A 15,394-nucleotide genomic window follows, 5' to 3' on the forward strand; every position below is an offset into this window, starting at 1 on the left:
TGAGACTTGATCTGTTTGCTGCTCAGTCCTGATGAGTTCTTCTGAGCACAGACAATGTTTGCTGAGAGTAAAATCCATGTGTTATTTAATTAAGACTGACATACTTCTTGTAGTGCATGTGGAGCTAGAGAGGTGATGGCTAAAAAATAGTTCTTATGAATCAATTTGAGTGGCAGTGAGATCATGGAAGCTGATCTATAAATTAGTAATTGGCTTAAATTGAGTAAGGATGTTCTGTTGACTTCTATGTTTGATTAGTTTCTTGGATTTGCCTGGAATCAATAGTATAGTATGAAACATTTCATATGATAAAAGTAATGAATATACTCCTAAAACTTTCATATCCTTTCCATCCCCATGCAGTGCTCTTAAGGGAATTTGCTTTAGACAAGCACAGGTTTTAAAACTGGTAACAAACTTCTAATGGCAGTTTCAGGCTTTCTTGGTCTGGGAGCTTGAGTGTTCACTTTTTCTATGATTATCTGACTAGGATGAGAATAATGACACATCACTGATGTGTACAGGTAGCTCTTAAGCTAAATGTTATCTTTATATGAACTTAGTGACTTCATCTTTTTCAGCCTTGGAGACTTCTCAGTACAAGACGTTAATATCATGCAAGCACTGTTGTCTGCAAAGCCAAAAAGGTTTGGAAAAGCTTTGACATATATCAGTTTACATTTCTCATTCAAGGTATCCATCTCGTATTGAGAAGATAGATTATGAAGAGGGGAAGATGTTGGTCCATTTTGAACGTTGGAGTCATCGCTACGATGAGTGGATTTACTGGGACAGCAATAGGCTGCGACCCTTGGAGCGACCAGCATTAAGGAAAGAGGGATTGAAAGATGATGAAGAATTTGTTGTAAGTAGCACATTTATTTTGTCTCATTTATTTATTTATTTATTTTTATTGATTGTCCTATTTTGGTTTTTATTAAATCTCTTTAGCACGTAATGTTCAATTCTTAAGAAAAAAATGTAAATTATTAAAATAATAATGACTGACTTCATATGCTAATAGGATTTTAAACCTGGAGAAGAAGTCCTGGCTCGTTGGACAGACTGTCGATACTACCCTGCAAAGATTGAAGCAATTAATAAAGAGGGTATGTATTCATGGGGAGTCACTTGGTAAGGCCTCTCTGCATATGCTGTGTTTTATCTGTTATCTCCTTAAAAAAATGATGTGTATAAAGTTTTCCTCTAAACTAAAGGAAAATGTTTCTGATGTATTAATGAGTGGTTTATCTTTTATCTGTGTCAAATTAGAAAACTGGAATTTCTCCTGGAAGGAAATGCTTAACATTTCCTCAGGGCTGAGAAGAATATCTCATATAAACTGTTACAGATATTTTGTGCTATTGTTTATTTGGGCTAACAATATATTTAAATTTTTGTAATTGCTTCAGGAATAGTAGTTGTCTTTTAATTCTGTTTATTGAAGGAAAACAATGGAAATGGGGAAATAAAGGAACTGCTGCTCATCTCATAGATGTTCATTTTTAGTAAACATAAGTAGAAACTGAAGGTTTTGTTGTAGTTTAAAGCAGATGAGGGTTTGATTATGAATTGAATTTACCTTTTGTGATAGCTTAAATATTACATAGTTCTTTCAATGAGTTATGAGCAGAAGTAACACTGGAGCTTAAACTTGCTTGGAATTGTCCAAGTGGACAAAGAGCAACAATGTATAAACCGGGTTTCATTGAGGCTGTAATTTATTTTCTCTTGAAATTCTGACTGTTGGTAAAACCTGGTTACTTTGTTCATATAGCCTACACAGTATTTTGCTAAAGCTTTCCTAGTAACAAGGTGTGTTTGTTTCTTAACTACTCATAGTGATTACATCAATCTCCTTCCAGGAACATTCACAGTACAGTTCTATGATGGTGTTATTCGATGTCTTAAGAGGATGCATATCAAATCTATGCCAGAGGATGCAAAAGGGCAGGTAAGAATACTTCAGGTATCTCTGGTTTAGGTTTTATATAGATTATTTTTAAAAATATCTTGAGATACTAAAAATATCCCCTAGCACAACTAGTTTTAGATTTTTAGATCTTTATTCTAGATCCTGCATTGCCTTCCTTCACCACTTCTATTGATGATGCCCCAGAGTGTGTTGCTCAGGTAGTTTTGCCTCTATCTGAAATGTTTAGCTGCCATAAACTCCATTGCTAACTAATCTGTTCCCAGAGTTTTGTCTTGCAGAGTTTACAAAACATGGGGCATGCAGAAATGTTTTCCTCTGGTGTCTTTCTAGGAAAAAGATTAGATTGTCAATAGTCTGTCCTGCTGTTGTGGTGTTTTTTCCCACTTTTTGTTTGCTACTCTGGTGGCTTTTTGCCCACATGTTACTAATATGACTGTTCTGTGGGGCCTTCTCCCTATACCAGAACTTTTGAGAATTCAGGAAGATGCATTTTTCAGTCTTGTGATGTCCAGTTGTTAAAGAAGAGATGAGTAGAAGTTGTGTGAGGCTGTAAAGTAGAGGTCTTGATTTAGTCACTAGGCATATTTTTACTTGTAAAAGAAAAATAACACTGAAGACTTAAATACTTTCAGTGGAAATGCAAGTGCATTTATCTTACATGGTAACTGTTCTTGTTGTTAATGAGAAATTACTCCACTGATACTATTTGAGACTTGGAGACAAGGAACGTAGAAAAGCTGCTCTTTTTTTGCCTGAAATTTTCTTCAGAATACTCCTAACTTGGCAAGCAAAATTAAGGTATTTCATCATAATCTTGTAACCACCCATATTGTGAAAAGGGCAGGTGAATAAGTGAAATGGCTTGAAAACATCTCCATGTCCTGGCTTCCAGGTTGCAGGTAGCTGTATGCTAAGGCTGAGCATCTGTGCAAAGAACACTTTGTGCAGACATATTGCACTATTTAAACTGTATATCCCTAAAGACATTAAACTGAAATCCATAGTCACTCTAACACTTGCTTCTTGCTGCACTCTCACAATACCTTAGTTTAACCAGTTTATATTTTTAGCAATGCTTGCAATGTGGCAGTAAGTTAGGAAGCTAGAGTATTGGATTTTACTTCAAAAAACCCCAAAACCTTGGTAAATGTGGTTGTGACTGAACTGAAATAGCCCTTCTGTGACAAAGTAGTTCCTTACTATGTCCTGTGCTTTTTCTAGGGAGCTATGTCGTGTCTAATCTTGAATTACTACTACTCTTAGGCTGCAGGTACTTTCAGCTTTAAAAAAAATAGTAAATCCATTTCTTAGCAACCATTTTGATGTCCAGACATGCTGGGTGACAGTCCACCTCATCTCTTATTTCTGATTTTTCTCAGTAGTTGAGAGTTGTGGTATCAGTCTCGTGCATCTCAGGGCCTTCTCTGAAGTCTTGATAAAAATTAGGGGATGAAATTTACCCTTTCTGAGATGGATTTAGAATTTATAAGTTGTCTTGCAGCAAGAACAAACATTATGCTTGCTATAATGCCGATTGATACTAGTCTTAGCATTTCATTTTGCAAAATTAGAGATAAGCATGAAGTTCTGTAACTTTCAGAAGCAAAGGTACTCCTCTTCTGCATCATCTCCTACGTCATTATGCTATGGTAAAATACTTGTTTTTCAAAATATTTTTGTGGTGTTTAAGAATGTGATTGAAGAATTGGTTTAAAAATCAATTATTTGAAACTGAGCTTTGTCCAAGCCTAAAATTCAATTGGATATTCCTTAAGTTTTTGCATGATTTATTTTATAAAAGACATTTAGTAAAAGTTATGAAAATCTCAAAAAATGCCTAGAATATAACTTGATTTGAAAAAATAGTGGTGTTGGCAGATCCAAAACTTCATGCTTAACTTAAACCTATGTCTTGTTTTTTTGTCTGTTTCCAAAGAAAAATAAAAAAACCAAAACATTTTAGGAGATAAGTGTAAGCTTAAGATACTTTAAGTTCTAGAGCATTAGCAAATATAACAAACATTAGATCTGTTTGAAGTTGTGTACTAAGCCTGCAGAATTTGAACTACATGGAGAAAGAGGGCTTACGGACTGGTTAATTCTCTGATTTGAGTTTAGTGTGTCTTAAAGGCAGAGACTGTAAACACTGTAACACTCAAGCTACTCTTAAGTTGCAGCAGAAGTGTGCTTTTTAATAAGACTCAGCTGTGAGGCTGGGAAGGCAAAATTTTCAAAGAGTGGAAAATATTTGTGTGGCTCAATGCAATGAGACTGTAGGTTAGGTTCCTCTGAACCTAAGTGAAATCACACTGAAATGTTGCTAATGTAGTAGAGAGAGAAAATGAAAAAAAGGATGAGGGTATTGAGACTGCCCTTTTGAGAGCACATATAAAGTATTTGGATAACTTACTTTTTCTGTTTCATGTTTTTTGTTTTATCTTCGATATAATCAGGCGCGCGAGAGGGAGCAGATAGCGCCGGAGCTGAGATTAGTGACGGAAATCGAACCAAAAGAAGTGAGTTTTGAGGAGGGTTTTGAAGGAGAGGGAGGGGACATGGCACACAGTAAGAGGAAGCTGAGGAAAAAACCATGGATTTGTGATTGGGACAGATTAAAAGAGATGATGTGACAGGTAATGATGTGAGCTAGGATGTAGGTGGGGCAGACTTTTGAAGTGAAAGGTGAGGGTAAGGCATCCAGGCTTGATGTGGAATCAGCTGGTCAATCAGTTTGGTGATGTTTTATGTATGTGTATGTATGAATGTGTGGGACTTGGGAGCTGAGATGTGTCAGGAGAGGAAAAAAAAAAGATGAATCTCTAGAACTGTAGAGACCCAAAAAGATGGTGATTGTAGGAAGGTGAAGGGAAATTCTTCTGTTGGCAGACAAGGGTTAGAACGATTCTGGTTTTGCCTTCCCACTGTTGCAGGCTTAAGGTTACGCAGAGGAGTATTTTAAAATAATTTTTTTTTTTTTAGATGTGTAAGGCTGTTGGGTAATTTCCACTGAAGTCTTTCTTGATCGTGCAATTTCCTGTGCTTTGGTTTAGTGAATCTAATTGCTATAATGACAGTTTTCCTCAGTAGTGATAATGTTTTGTCTTCTAACTACAGTGTCCCATTACTTCTCTCCTGTCAGTTTTGTCAGCTTACTTGAACGTTGTATTTTAGTACGAACAAAAAAAGAAAGAAACATGCTTTTTGTTTTCAAGTGATATATGTAAACGAGATACTCTCACTGGGGTGGGGATACTGGGGAAAGTGGGACTGGTGCAGAGTTATAAAACTGCAGCCAATAGAGGGATGTCAGGACACAAGAAGTTGGGAAAACTCCTCTTAGGAGGATACTATAACTTTGTTAATTTGTAATGTGTTCATATTTGGGCCCTTGGCTTTATCTATACTGAATGCTCTGGGGAATAGAGCTGCTATTAAGGATTTACAATTAGTTTCTGTGACATCTGCAATACTTAGTGTCCTGCTATTGTGGTTGACAGAGTAGACATCAACAAATGAGACAGATTTCAGAATTCATTTTGCTTTGGACTCCCATTTTTTCTTAATTTTTTTCTGAAAATTCTGAAAAATGCACAAGTGCATATTTTTGAAGGGGGAGTTCCTGTGCTCTTCAAAAGAAAGGCAGTCATCTTTGCTAAATCTCATGTGTCAGGAGCTGTGCAGGTCAGAAGTAGCTCAGAGGTTCAAGGTTAAAAAAGCAGAAATTACTTGTATCACTGTAAGTGCCTATTTGTTCTGGAGACAAAATAAAAACGAGACCACAGAGTTTCTAGCCAATTAGGAATTAGAGATTACTGCAGTTGAGAGGGGCCTCTTGTGCTAGTCTTGTCCACCTCCCTGCTCAAGGTTCTCATCACTGAGTTTAAATTTAGATGTTAATCTTGGGAAAAAAAAAGGATAACTAGCACCATAATGAATGTATATCTGCTCTGGGTCTGAATGTTTAATCTTTTTTGCTTCATTGTTACATGTGTCCTGCTACCCTTTGTAAGCTTCATCTCCCAAGGAAAGTATTGAAACATTGAAATAAAATGCAAACAGAAAAACCCTTCATGTTGCACCATAACAGCAACCATTAGAACAGGATACTTGGTTCAGTGTGGTCCTTGAAGCTCAAGATCTTCACAAAGCTTTTAATTTCATGGAGCTCAGCTTTATTGAGCCTTAAAGTGCTGTTTAAGAGCTGTTTTGATGCAGGCTGCACTTCCTTTGCTTCCCACTTTTATCATAAGATCCAACCTCCAGCCATGTTACTGATCCTCTTCATCCTTTGGCCAGGGTAGAGTGTAAGACTTCTACTCTCAGGTCTTCTAACTCCTCACCAGCACAAATAGCTCAATTCTTTTTTTGTCCTGCTGGATGGGCAAGGCTCTGGATGGACTGGAGCTAATGTGTGTGCTCGTTTTGGCTGGCCAAAAAAGAGGTATGTGTGTTTTTGATTGCTATGCAGCTGGCAGCTAGACATGCTTGTTGTGGCTGTCATGTCACCGAATGGCCTTGGTAGTTGCTTGTGTAAGCATTGCCAAAGCACTTCCAAAGATTTCTCCTGCTAGCTAGACAGTGTATATATCTTGCATTGACAGTCTGGACATGGAATGCTTTTCTTAGAGGAAACAAAGCTGTTGGTGTTTCTGAGTGGGTATGTAGGCACAATTTGGAACCATAATCTAGGTGAAGTAGTGATTTAAAAAGTACTAAGCTATTGAAAAGGAAAAGCATAATACAAGGAAAAGTAATGCTTTGTATTTTGTGTTATGTTTTCTCAATAATGAAAGAAGAAAAAGAAACCTTAGAAAAGAAATTTGAAAGATATATAATATGTAATGAGTGAGAAGAAGTTTCACTGAAACAAGATTTACAAAATCAAGATACTGTAGGTACCTTGCATGATAACATAACAAGGAGGCAATCCAGAATAAAATATAGTCTGCTTATAGCTGGGGGGATGGGGGGGAGGTTTTACTATTTGTAAAGCACTCGTGTGAAGCTAGAAAAAAGTGGTCATTCTCATAGCTTTTTAGATGCAGTAGTACAAATCTGCAAATACTCTTGCAGTTAAGTGCCATATAGTAAATCAACTATAGTTCAGACCATTCATGTGTAATTCTTACTAGTGGAGGATGAACATTGTTATTGGTTTTTGTGCCACATAGAGAATCATGGAATGGTTTGGTTTGGAAGGGACCTTAAAGATCACCTAGTTGCAACCCACCTGCCATGGGCTGGGATGCCTCCCACTAGACCAGGTTGTTCCAAGCCTCATCCAGCCTGGCCTTGAACAGTTCCAGGGTTGCTTCCCTGGGCAACCTGGTCCAAGTAACTTCTCCGTAAGGAAAAATTTTGTACCTTGTTATAGAAAATCTAAAAATATACCTCAGTTAAAAGGATGAAGTCCAAGTTTATTCAATGAGATTGGTCCCTGACACGATGGAGACAAAAGGCAGGAGTCTGATCACTCCAGACTAGTGGAAAGACCTTAGTTTAGCATTGGAAGTATTTAAGTCTCTCTGTTTACTTACAGGGTGGCTAGCCTCCATCTTCATGCCAAAAAGTAGATGAATTTGGGCAGTATGATCACTTTTTCAGTCCTTGTATGTTTCTTTGTTGTTAAATGAGCCATTATCCAAAATGGCACTTAATTACCTTGAATGTGGTTTGTGAAATAGAGTCATATTTTAGAGCACATAATTGAAATTATTGAATGAAGCTTGTAATGTATTACAAAGAGTACTATCTGTGTTACTCTAGAAACAGAGATATAATGAGGAAAGAGTTGTCCCTGCATTATCAATTTAATTCAGGAAGAACCCTGCCCAGTCATGTAACTGGCTGGACTGTTCTTCCATTTGACTGTAGTTTTGAATATTAGTTACATTTGAGTAAAAAATGGACTTAGTGTATATTCACAGCCAGAAGGGTAAGACAAAAGTCAGTGTTCTGGGTTTGGGAGCTCCTGGGTTTTTAAAGATAAAACACATAAATGAAGATAGCAGGGAGTATGTGCAGGCAGAATTCTCAATGCAGAGATTTTCTTTAAGGTTGTTTCTTTTTGCTTTTTATCCATATGGCATATGGTTAATCCTTCAAGTTTTAGACAATTTGGGAAACTAATTTTACCACTCTTGGAGTTGTAGCCATCAAAATAAAATCAACTGTTCTTGAACATTTCTAGATGAAGTGTCATTGGGTTCACAAGTATTTTCTATTTGTATATCAAGCACTTTTTAATACTTACTTACTATTTTTTTTTCCTTTTTGGAGGACTGGATAGCTTTGGTCAAAGCTGCTGCAGCTGCAGCAGCCAAGAACAAAGCAGGAAGTAAACCTAGAACCAGCGCAAACAGCAATAAAGATAAAGAGGACAGAAAATGGCTAAAAGTTCCTTCAAAAAAGGAAGAAACTTCAACCTCTACAATCATGCAGGAAGTCCAAAAAAAGGAAGAGGAGCCTACGTCTAGTGACACATTTGGTAAAAACAAATTCTGTAAAAGATAAAATCAGATTTTCTATAATGCTGAAGTAGAATTCCTGTTGGTTATTTTTCAACTTAAATTTCTAGAGGAAGATGTTGTCTTTGCTATTATGATAATGTTATGATACACAATACTTAACAATACAGAAAAAAAAGTTATCAGATAATTTTAGTTCTGTTAGTGTTTATTCCTCATGCAAACCTTCCAGCTAGCTCTAATAGATAGGATGCAGGGTTTTTTTAAATTACTTCATGGTAGATTTTGATTCGTATATCTGCAGCTTCTGTTACTTGTGAGATAATCCCTGATCTTGTTCTAAGAAAAAAATTCCAGAATGGAATATATGTGTATGTGTGTGTGTTTGTGTATATATATATATGCATATTCGGGGATGTTTGAAACACTGTCAGAGTTGATAAGAATTTGTTCATTTTGCTAGTCTTTAATACTACATTTCTGGTAATATTGGGTAAAATTTAAAAATTTTTGGGTAATTTTCATCCAGTGCTTCAATGTATAGTGCTAAATCTTCAGAATGCATAATTTTAATTTTTCAGAGAATTATTTTAAAATTTCTTTACTGCTATATTTTAATTGCAGTTCTGAAATACTTAAATATTTTTGCTGTTGTTATGAATTTATGAAATGTGAGTTTATTAGATTTCTGTTCTGTTTAAAAGTAGGATTTCCTGTAGTGGATGTTCCAAAGATGGCCTTTGTGCAGACAGAGAGCACGTTATCACACAAGAGGAAAAGTAATCTAGGCAACTCATTTCAGGCAAAGAGAGCTCGTCTTAACAAGATCACTGGTAAAATACTTTTTTTTTTCTGTTCACTTTTTTCCTTTTTAGTGTAATGAAACATACATGCTTACCTATAAAGATCCCGAGTAGGTAGGGAAAAGGACAGTCATGAGGCATATATTCACTACAGTCTTTTACTTCCTTGGGATTTTAAAGCATTTTATAAATATAATACAAGTAATACAAGCTTGGTCATGAATTCAGAGAATGGTCTCAGACTTGACGTGATCCTTTTAGTTTTCTGAGAAGGCAACTGTTCTAAATTGATAATTTTCTTGAGTATGTTTTAAATCCATTTGGTCATGAGCTATATGTCACTACTTTAAAGCTTTAGCTAGCTGTTGGAAAACTTGAGTGTTTTGTCATATTTTGTAGTAAAGCAAAACTCTTCCTGAAGAATGCTTACAGTATGTTGTTTAAATGGACAGAGAAGCTTTTGACACTGGTCTCCCTTAACTTCCTCAGAGCAAAACTCAAGAAATGTGGCATAGACAATTGAACTGTATTCATTACTGGCTCAACAACAGGGTTCAGAGGGTTGTGATCAGTGGCACAGAGTTAAGTTGGAGGCCTGTGGCCAGTGGGGATCCCCATGGATCAGTACTGGGTCCAGTTCTGTTCAATGTCTTCATTAACCTGGATGAGGGGATGGAGTATACCCTCAGCAATGTCACTGATGATATGAAGCTGGGAGGGGTGGCTGATACACCAGGAGGCTGGGCTGCTATCCTATGGGATCTGGACAGGCTGGAGAGCTGGGCAAAAATCAGCCTCATGAAGTGCTATGAGGACAAGTGTAGAGTTCTTCATTTGGGTAGGAATAACACCAACCACCAGTACAGATTAGGGAATGATCTGGATGACAGCTGCATGGTAAAAAAACCTTGGAGTCCTAGTGGACAGTAAATACTACATGGGTCAACAATGTGCCTTTGTGGCCAAGAGGACCAATGGTATCCTAGGAAAAGTGTGTCCAGCAGATCTAGAGAGGTTCTCCTTGCCTCAGCTCTGCCCTGGTGAGACCACACCTGGAATACTGCATCTGGTTTTAATAGGACAAGAAATAATGGGTTTAAACTAGAACATGGGAAGTTCCACCTCAACAGGAGGAGAAACTTCTTTACTGTGAAGGTGACAGAGTACTGGAACAGGCTGCCCAGAGAGGTTGTGGAGGCTTCCAAAACCAACCTGGATGCATTCCTGTGTGGCATGCCCTGGGTTATCCCCTGCTTTGGCAGGGGGATTGGGCTCAATGATCTCTAGAGGTCACTTCCAACCCCTAACATTCTGTGATTCTGTGAAACCAACTATACAGCTATAGAATACATTTTAAACTATTGAAAATAGAATAGTAGATTATTGGTCTTATCTTTTGAAAGGGATTTTATTCCACAATTTAATAGAAATTACTGACTGTGGAAAAATTATTTCAATTTGTATCTCTCTTCCCCCATGCCTCACAATAATCTGTTCCCAGCATTGACCCTGTTAGTATTTAGGAAGAGGGAATATGTTTGTTCTAGGAAAGTGTCAGGTGTGCTTCAAAAGCTGAGTGGAGACGAGTTATGAAGTTCCTTCCTTAACAGTGGGGCCCTTGGACAAACAGCAAGATAGAAATTAATGCTGATCATTCTTCTATTAAATAGTGTTTAGTGTGAAGTCTGACAAACTTCTTTGTGCTACAAATGAGAGGGGGGTTTTGTTTTGTTGTAGATAGCTTATGGTCATTCATATAAATAGTCTTACTTGTTTCTATGTGGTAAAAATAACCTGGTTTATTAAACTACATGATGAAGTTTTGTCAGACTTGTTTTAACTGGTTCAACCTTTCATAGGTCAGCATCTGAGAATGTTTTTCAATGTGTGGTTCCATTTCAGTCTCACAATCAGTACTTCAATTTAAAAGAGAAAATAAATGGGCCAATATGGAATATGATATGAAAGTAGCAAACCTTAGAAAAACCTCCAGGATTTTCTCTTCTGGAAGGCTTCTTATTTGGTACCAAGTTTAGTCAAGATATCTTATTTATCAGTGTCATTTCCACTCTCCTTTGCCCATACTGCATACACTGTCAGTTAAGTTTCAGTGTAATTGCTTCCTTGAGCAGTAGAAGTACAAGATACTTAATAGTGATAAATATTTAGAACCCTGATAATTTCTTTCCTGTATCAGTTAGTAGAAGAACATATCAAAACTGGTTGAAAAAAACTGTAGTTCTAGAAAATACATTTTTCTGTGCTTGTGGTTACATTCTCCTTTTCTAAGGAGCTTTGTGAGAGTAAGAGCAGTGGGATAGGGTCATGCACACTTAACTGAATAATCAGAAAAATCATGTTGTAGCCATTGACTTAGTTATAATTCTAAGAACAATGTCTTGTCTCTCTCCAAGACAGCATACAGTCCATTAGCATAGAATGTGTTTACATTTTGAATAGTGAAAGCGAGTTAATCTTCTCAGGATGAGATTTGTTATGCTTGGTAGTTACTTTGTGGAACTTCTGTCAAGTTAATACACTTCTGCAACTCATGGTATAGTAGGTTTTTGTGTTGCATGTGACAGTATTTTTAAAATCTAACTGCTGATGATGGAACTTCCTCTTATTTCCTTCTTATTTCTTACACCTGAAATACCTATAGAATGTTGATTGTGTCTCTGGCATGAGCTTTTAGATTCAAGGGAAGTTTGAGAACCATGGTGATGTGCCCATCAGAATGGCTACAAGAGAATCATAAAGCATCGTAGCTGTAACTGTTAGTCTTTTATGACTTTATTGAGAAAATAGAGAAAATAATATAGTCATTCAATGCTATTGGAAGGAAACTGTTTTCTGGAGTTTCATTCAGTATTCAGTATTTGTTGCAGAATATTCTCCTTGTCTGCCTCAAGGGCTACAGCTGGTGGTGGTGTCTGACCACTGAACAAAAAGGAGTTGCAACACTTGCTCCTTTTTCTTCTGCTACTGCCACTGAGGGAAATCATATTTTTTTATTACACGCTGATACTGAAAGAGGATGGTGAACCTGTAGTCCTTCTACTGTAGTAGCTTGTAGAGTAGTTTTGCCTTCCTAGAAGCTTGGTAATTGGTTAGAAAGATACTTAATGGAGTAGAGAAGAAGGAAATAAGAAGGGCTATATATTCTCAGGTGTGACAGCCTGTGTTCATTTAGTGTCTTTCTGAGCACTGAGAATCTAGTTAGGAATCATAATATTGGGTTGGAAGGGACAACTTGTTCAATCTCCCTGTCATGAGGAGGGACATCTTCCACTAGACCAGGTTAGTCAAGGTCTCATCCAACCTCACCCTGAACATTGCTAGTAATAGGGTATCCACAGCTTCTCTGGGCAACCTGTGGTTTGTGGAATCACAGTACTTGTGTTATGAACTGTAGCTTGTTGTTTAGTATTTAAAACTCCACTTAATTTTGAAATATAATTTATACTTCTCAATGTAGATGTATGGTTGCCAATGTAAAGAACATTTTTAGTTTTGCCCCTTGACTTGAACAAGATAATTTGAATCTCAAAGGTTTATTTAGAACCATGAAACCTTTATCTTTCATGAAGCCTAGTGCAGAACATAAATCTTACCTGATAATTTTATTTGTATTAATACACTAGAGCTAAGTAAGTTTCTACTTTTCAGTTAACCTTTAAAATTGCACCTTTTGTTATGGCTGTGGAATAGTTTATTTAAAACATAACTACTTTACAGTAGACTGATGATTAACTTAATCTAACATGAACAGTAAATGAAAAAAAAGCCCTAGTATTTAATGTGGAATGAAATGTGGTAGCTAGCAAAATGGTGGGGGATTTTTTGTGAGCATTTCTTTCCCTTTAAATGTCCTAAAAACTTCCTGAGAGCCCAAGCTTTGCTGATTTATAATTCCTTGGGTATTGTGCACTGTAAATTAATTTTGAGCATATCTGATTTTTTCATGGAACACAATAGTAATTTCCTGTGGCTCTGTCAAGTCCAGTGATTCTGAAGACCTAAGCACTGCACTCCCAATATTGACACTCCTAGGGGTTATAATATTAAGTTCTATTCAGATTTGTGGGTTTGTGGATTTTCAGTTTTTGTCAATTTTTGTTTTGCACAGAATGTTTTTTGTCTCTTCATACTTAGGTAATTGTGTAAATCTATTCCTACATACTTAGTCAAAAAAACCCCAATACTCATTTTTTTGTTGCTCTGTCTTTTACAGATTTTTTTTATTAGTAGTGCTACTGTATATGAGCTCATGAATGAGGTGACATATTCTATTCTGATGCATTTGCTCCCAAAGTGGTCTTGTTGTTGAGGTAATTGGGGAGCTCTGTTGCTGAGAATATTCATTTGGAAATTAAATCCCATATTCTGTCTAAGAGGAGTTTGTATGTGTTAGAGGTAAGAAGTAGTGGTACAAATTCTGATTGGAATTTCCTAAAACTGGAAAGGAGAGAGAAAGAAAAGTTTTAGAATAATTTTGATCTCTCAGAATTTACTGAAGTATCATGGGCTTGATTTTAAAGGTGAAGTGCTTGGGCTTTAAAAGGATGATGAGGCATTTTGTTACACCTGGTAATTTGATTTTTGTCTTTCTTAATGGTGTTGCCAGAGAAGTACCTCTTGTGATAGGCCACTGTTATGGGTCCATCCTTTTAACTTTTTGTTTGTACTAATGTGGAGTGCTCAGATTCATTTAGAACTGTGTCAAAGTGAATTATGTTGTAGACTTAAGAAATCCATAGTTCTTGTTTTGCTGTTTTGCTTTGTTTTCCACAAATTCTTGTTGCAAGCTGCTTCTAACTAAAAATCTCTGCAATTTTTTTCCTAAGGCTTATTGGCATCCAAAGCTGTTGTTGCGGATGGTGCTGAAAAAAAGGAGGGCAACAAAGAAACAGCTCCAGTGCTGGAGCAGGTATGAAATGGTAGAGTTTGATTCTTTTGCAAGGTTCCCCACTGGAGTGTGCCATGGAGATGTAGTAAATACAAAATTTGCCCCTTCAGATATAATAGGGAACTGAAAATTGATCTTATGTTTACATTTCTGGCAGAGCCAGAAGTATGGCATTTAATTGTCTCTAAACACAGTGTTGACTTTAATTTCATTAATAAGCTTTTGTGTTAGAAAGAAACAGAAAACAAACAAACAAAAAAATGAAGTCTCCATGCAAGAAATGTGAGACCAGCATCCCAAGGTCAGTTTTGTAGCTGAATCCATGACCATGACTAGCTTAGGAAGTGGCCCTTACACTAATTTGTGTTTGAAAGAGGGTCTTTTGACATCAAATAGAACTTCTTTTAAGAGAAGTTTCTTTTATATTGTAAGAATTTGGTGTTGTAGGCTTCTTTGTGTTTTATGAACTGCTCAATGAGCCATACATTTTTCAAGGGCATATATTTTAATAAATACAAAAAAGAAACTTTTAAATAATGTTAAGGGTCTGATTTTTAAACCTGCACACTTGCTGCCATTTTATCTTTGGCTTATTCTCTTGTGTTCAGGCATTGCTTGACTCCAAGCTGTGCATTATCTTGCATCTTAAAAGGGCTGAATGCCTAAGCATGATAAACAAGCTAAGGATGAACACTAGTCTTGATTCAGGACATCTTTGTTTTCCAGTGATTTGAATCAGAGCCTTAATGTAGTTTTAATACAGCTTTTTGTATTAATTTTCAGTCTTTTCAACAGCATCATTTGAACAAAATGGCCTTGCTGCCTGCAATTCTTAAAAGAGCACTTCTGTTCTTAAGCCCCCGGCACACTCTATGAAACAGTCCCTACCCCAAACTTTATTTTATATTTTGGTTGTACTGGTTCTTTAGAGCTGATTTATAATTGTGTTGCTGTGGTTTTTCCATTGACACTGCATTGGATGTGAGACCTGTCAATGGAACACAATTTTCTGTTCTTAATGCTGCCACTGTAATGGCAAACTGAGCCCCCACAGTGTCAATGCATTGACCAATATTTTGCATAAAGGTTTACAATGTATTGACATAATATTCCATTTCTCAATTTTTTTGCATATTAAAGATGTTAGGATTTTATTGCTACTGTGTGTGATATTTTCAATGTGCAAAAAACTGTGAAATGGCTTTTACAGCATGTTGTTTTTGGAGGAATCATTACAATGTAAATCTTACCATGCAGAATCCCATTACAGTTAATGGGA

General features: G+C 36.6%; 1 protein-coding gene across 7 annotated transcripts in view; it reads left to right on the forward strand.

Moving 5' to 3' along the window:
* Nucleotides 1–15,394, forward strand: part of PHF20L1 (PHD finger protein 20 like 1) — a 55,538-nt gene that overhangs the window by 8,756 nt on the left and 31,388 nt on the right. For 2 of the 7 annotated variants that reach the window (XM_030444437.1, XM_030444438.1), the window contains exons 3-9: nt 694–865; nt 1,025–1,109; nt 1,866–1,954; nt 4,390–4,452; nt 8,216–8,423; nt 9,108–9,236; nt 14,054–14,136. In XM_030444437.1, coding sequence (XP_030300297.1) covers nt 694–865; nt 1,025–1,109; nt 1,866–1,954; nt 4,390–4,452; nt 8,216–8,423; nt 9,108–9,236; nt 14,054–14,136 — 829 coding nt within the window. Of the gene's footprint in view, nt 1–693; nt 866–1,024; nt 1,110–1,865; nt 1,955–4,389; nt 4,453–8,215; nt 8,424–9,107; nt 9,237–14,053; nt 14,143–15,394 lie in introns of those variants that run through there. The other 5 variants (XM_030444440.1, XM_030444443.1, XM_030444441.1 and 2 more) reach the window with 5 other exon arrangements.

The sequence above is a fragment of the Calypte anna genome, chromosome 2 (assembly GCF_003957555.1).
Source record: "Calypte anna isolate BGI_N300 chromosome 2, bCalAnn1_v1.p, whole genome shotgun sequence".
Classification (NCBI taxonomy): Eukaryota; Metazoa; Chordata; class Aves; order Apodiformes; family Trochilidae; genus Calypte; species Calypte anna.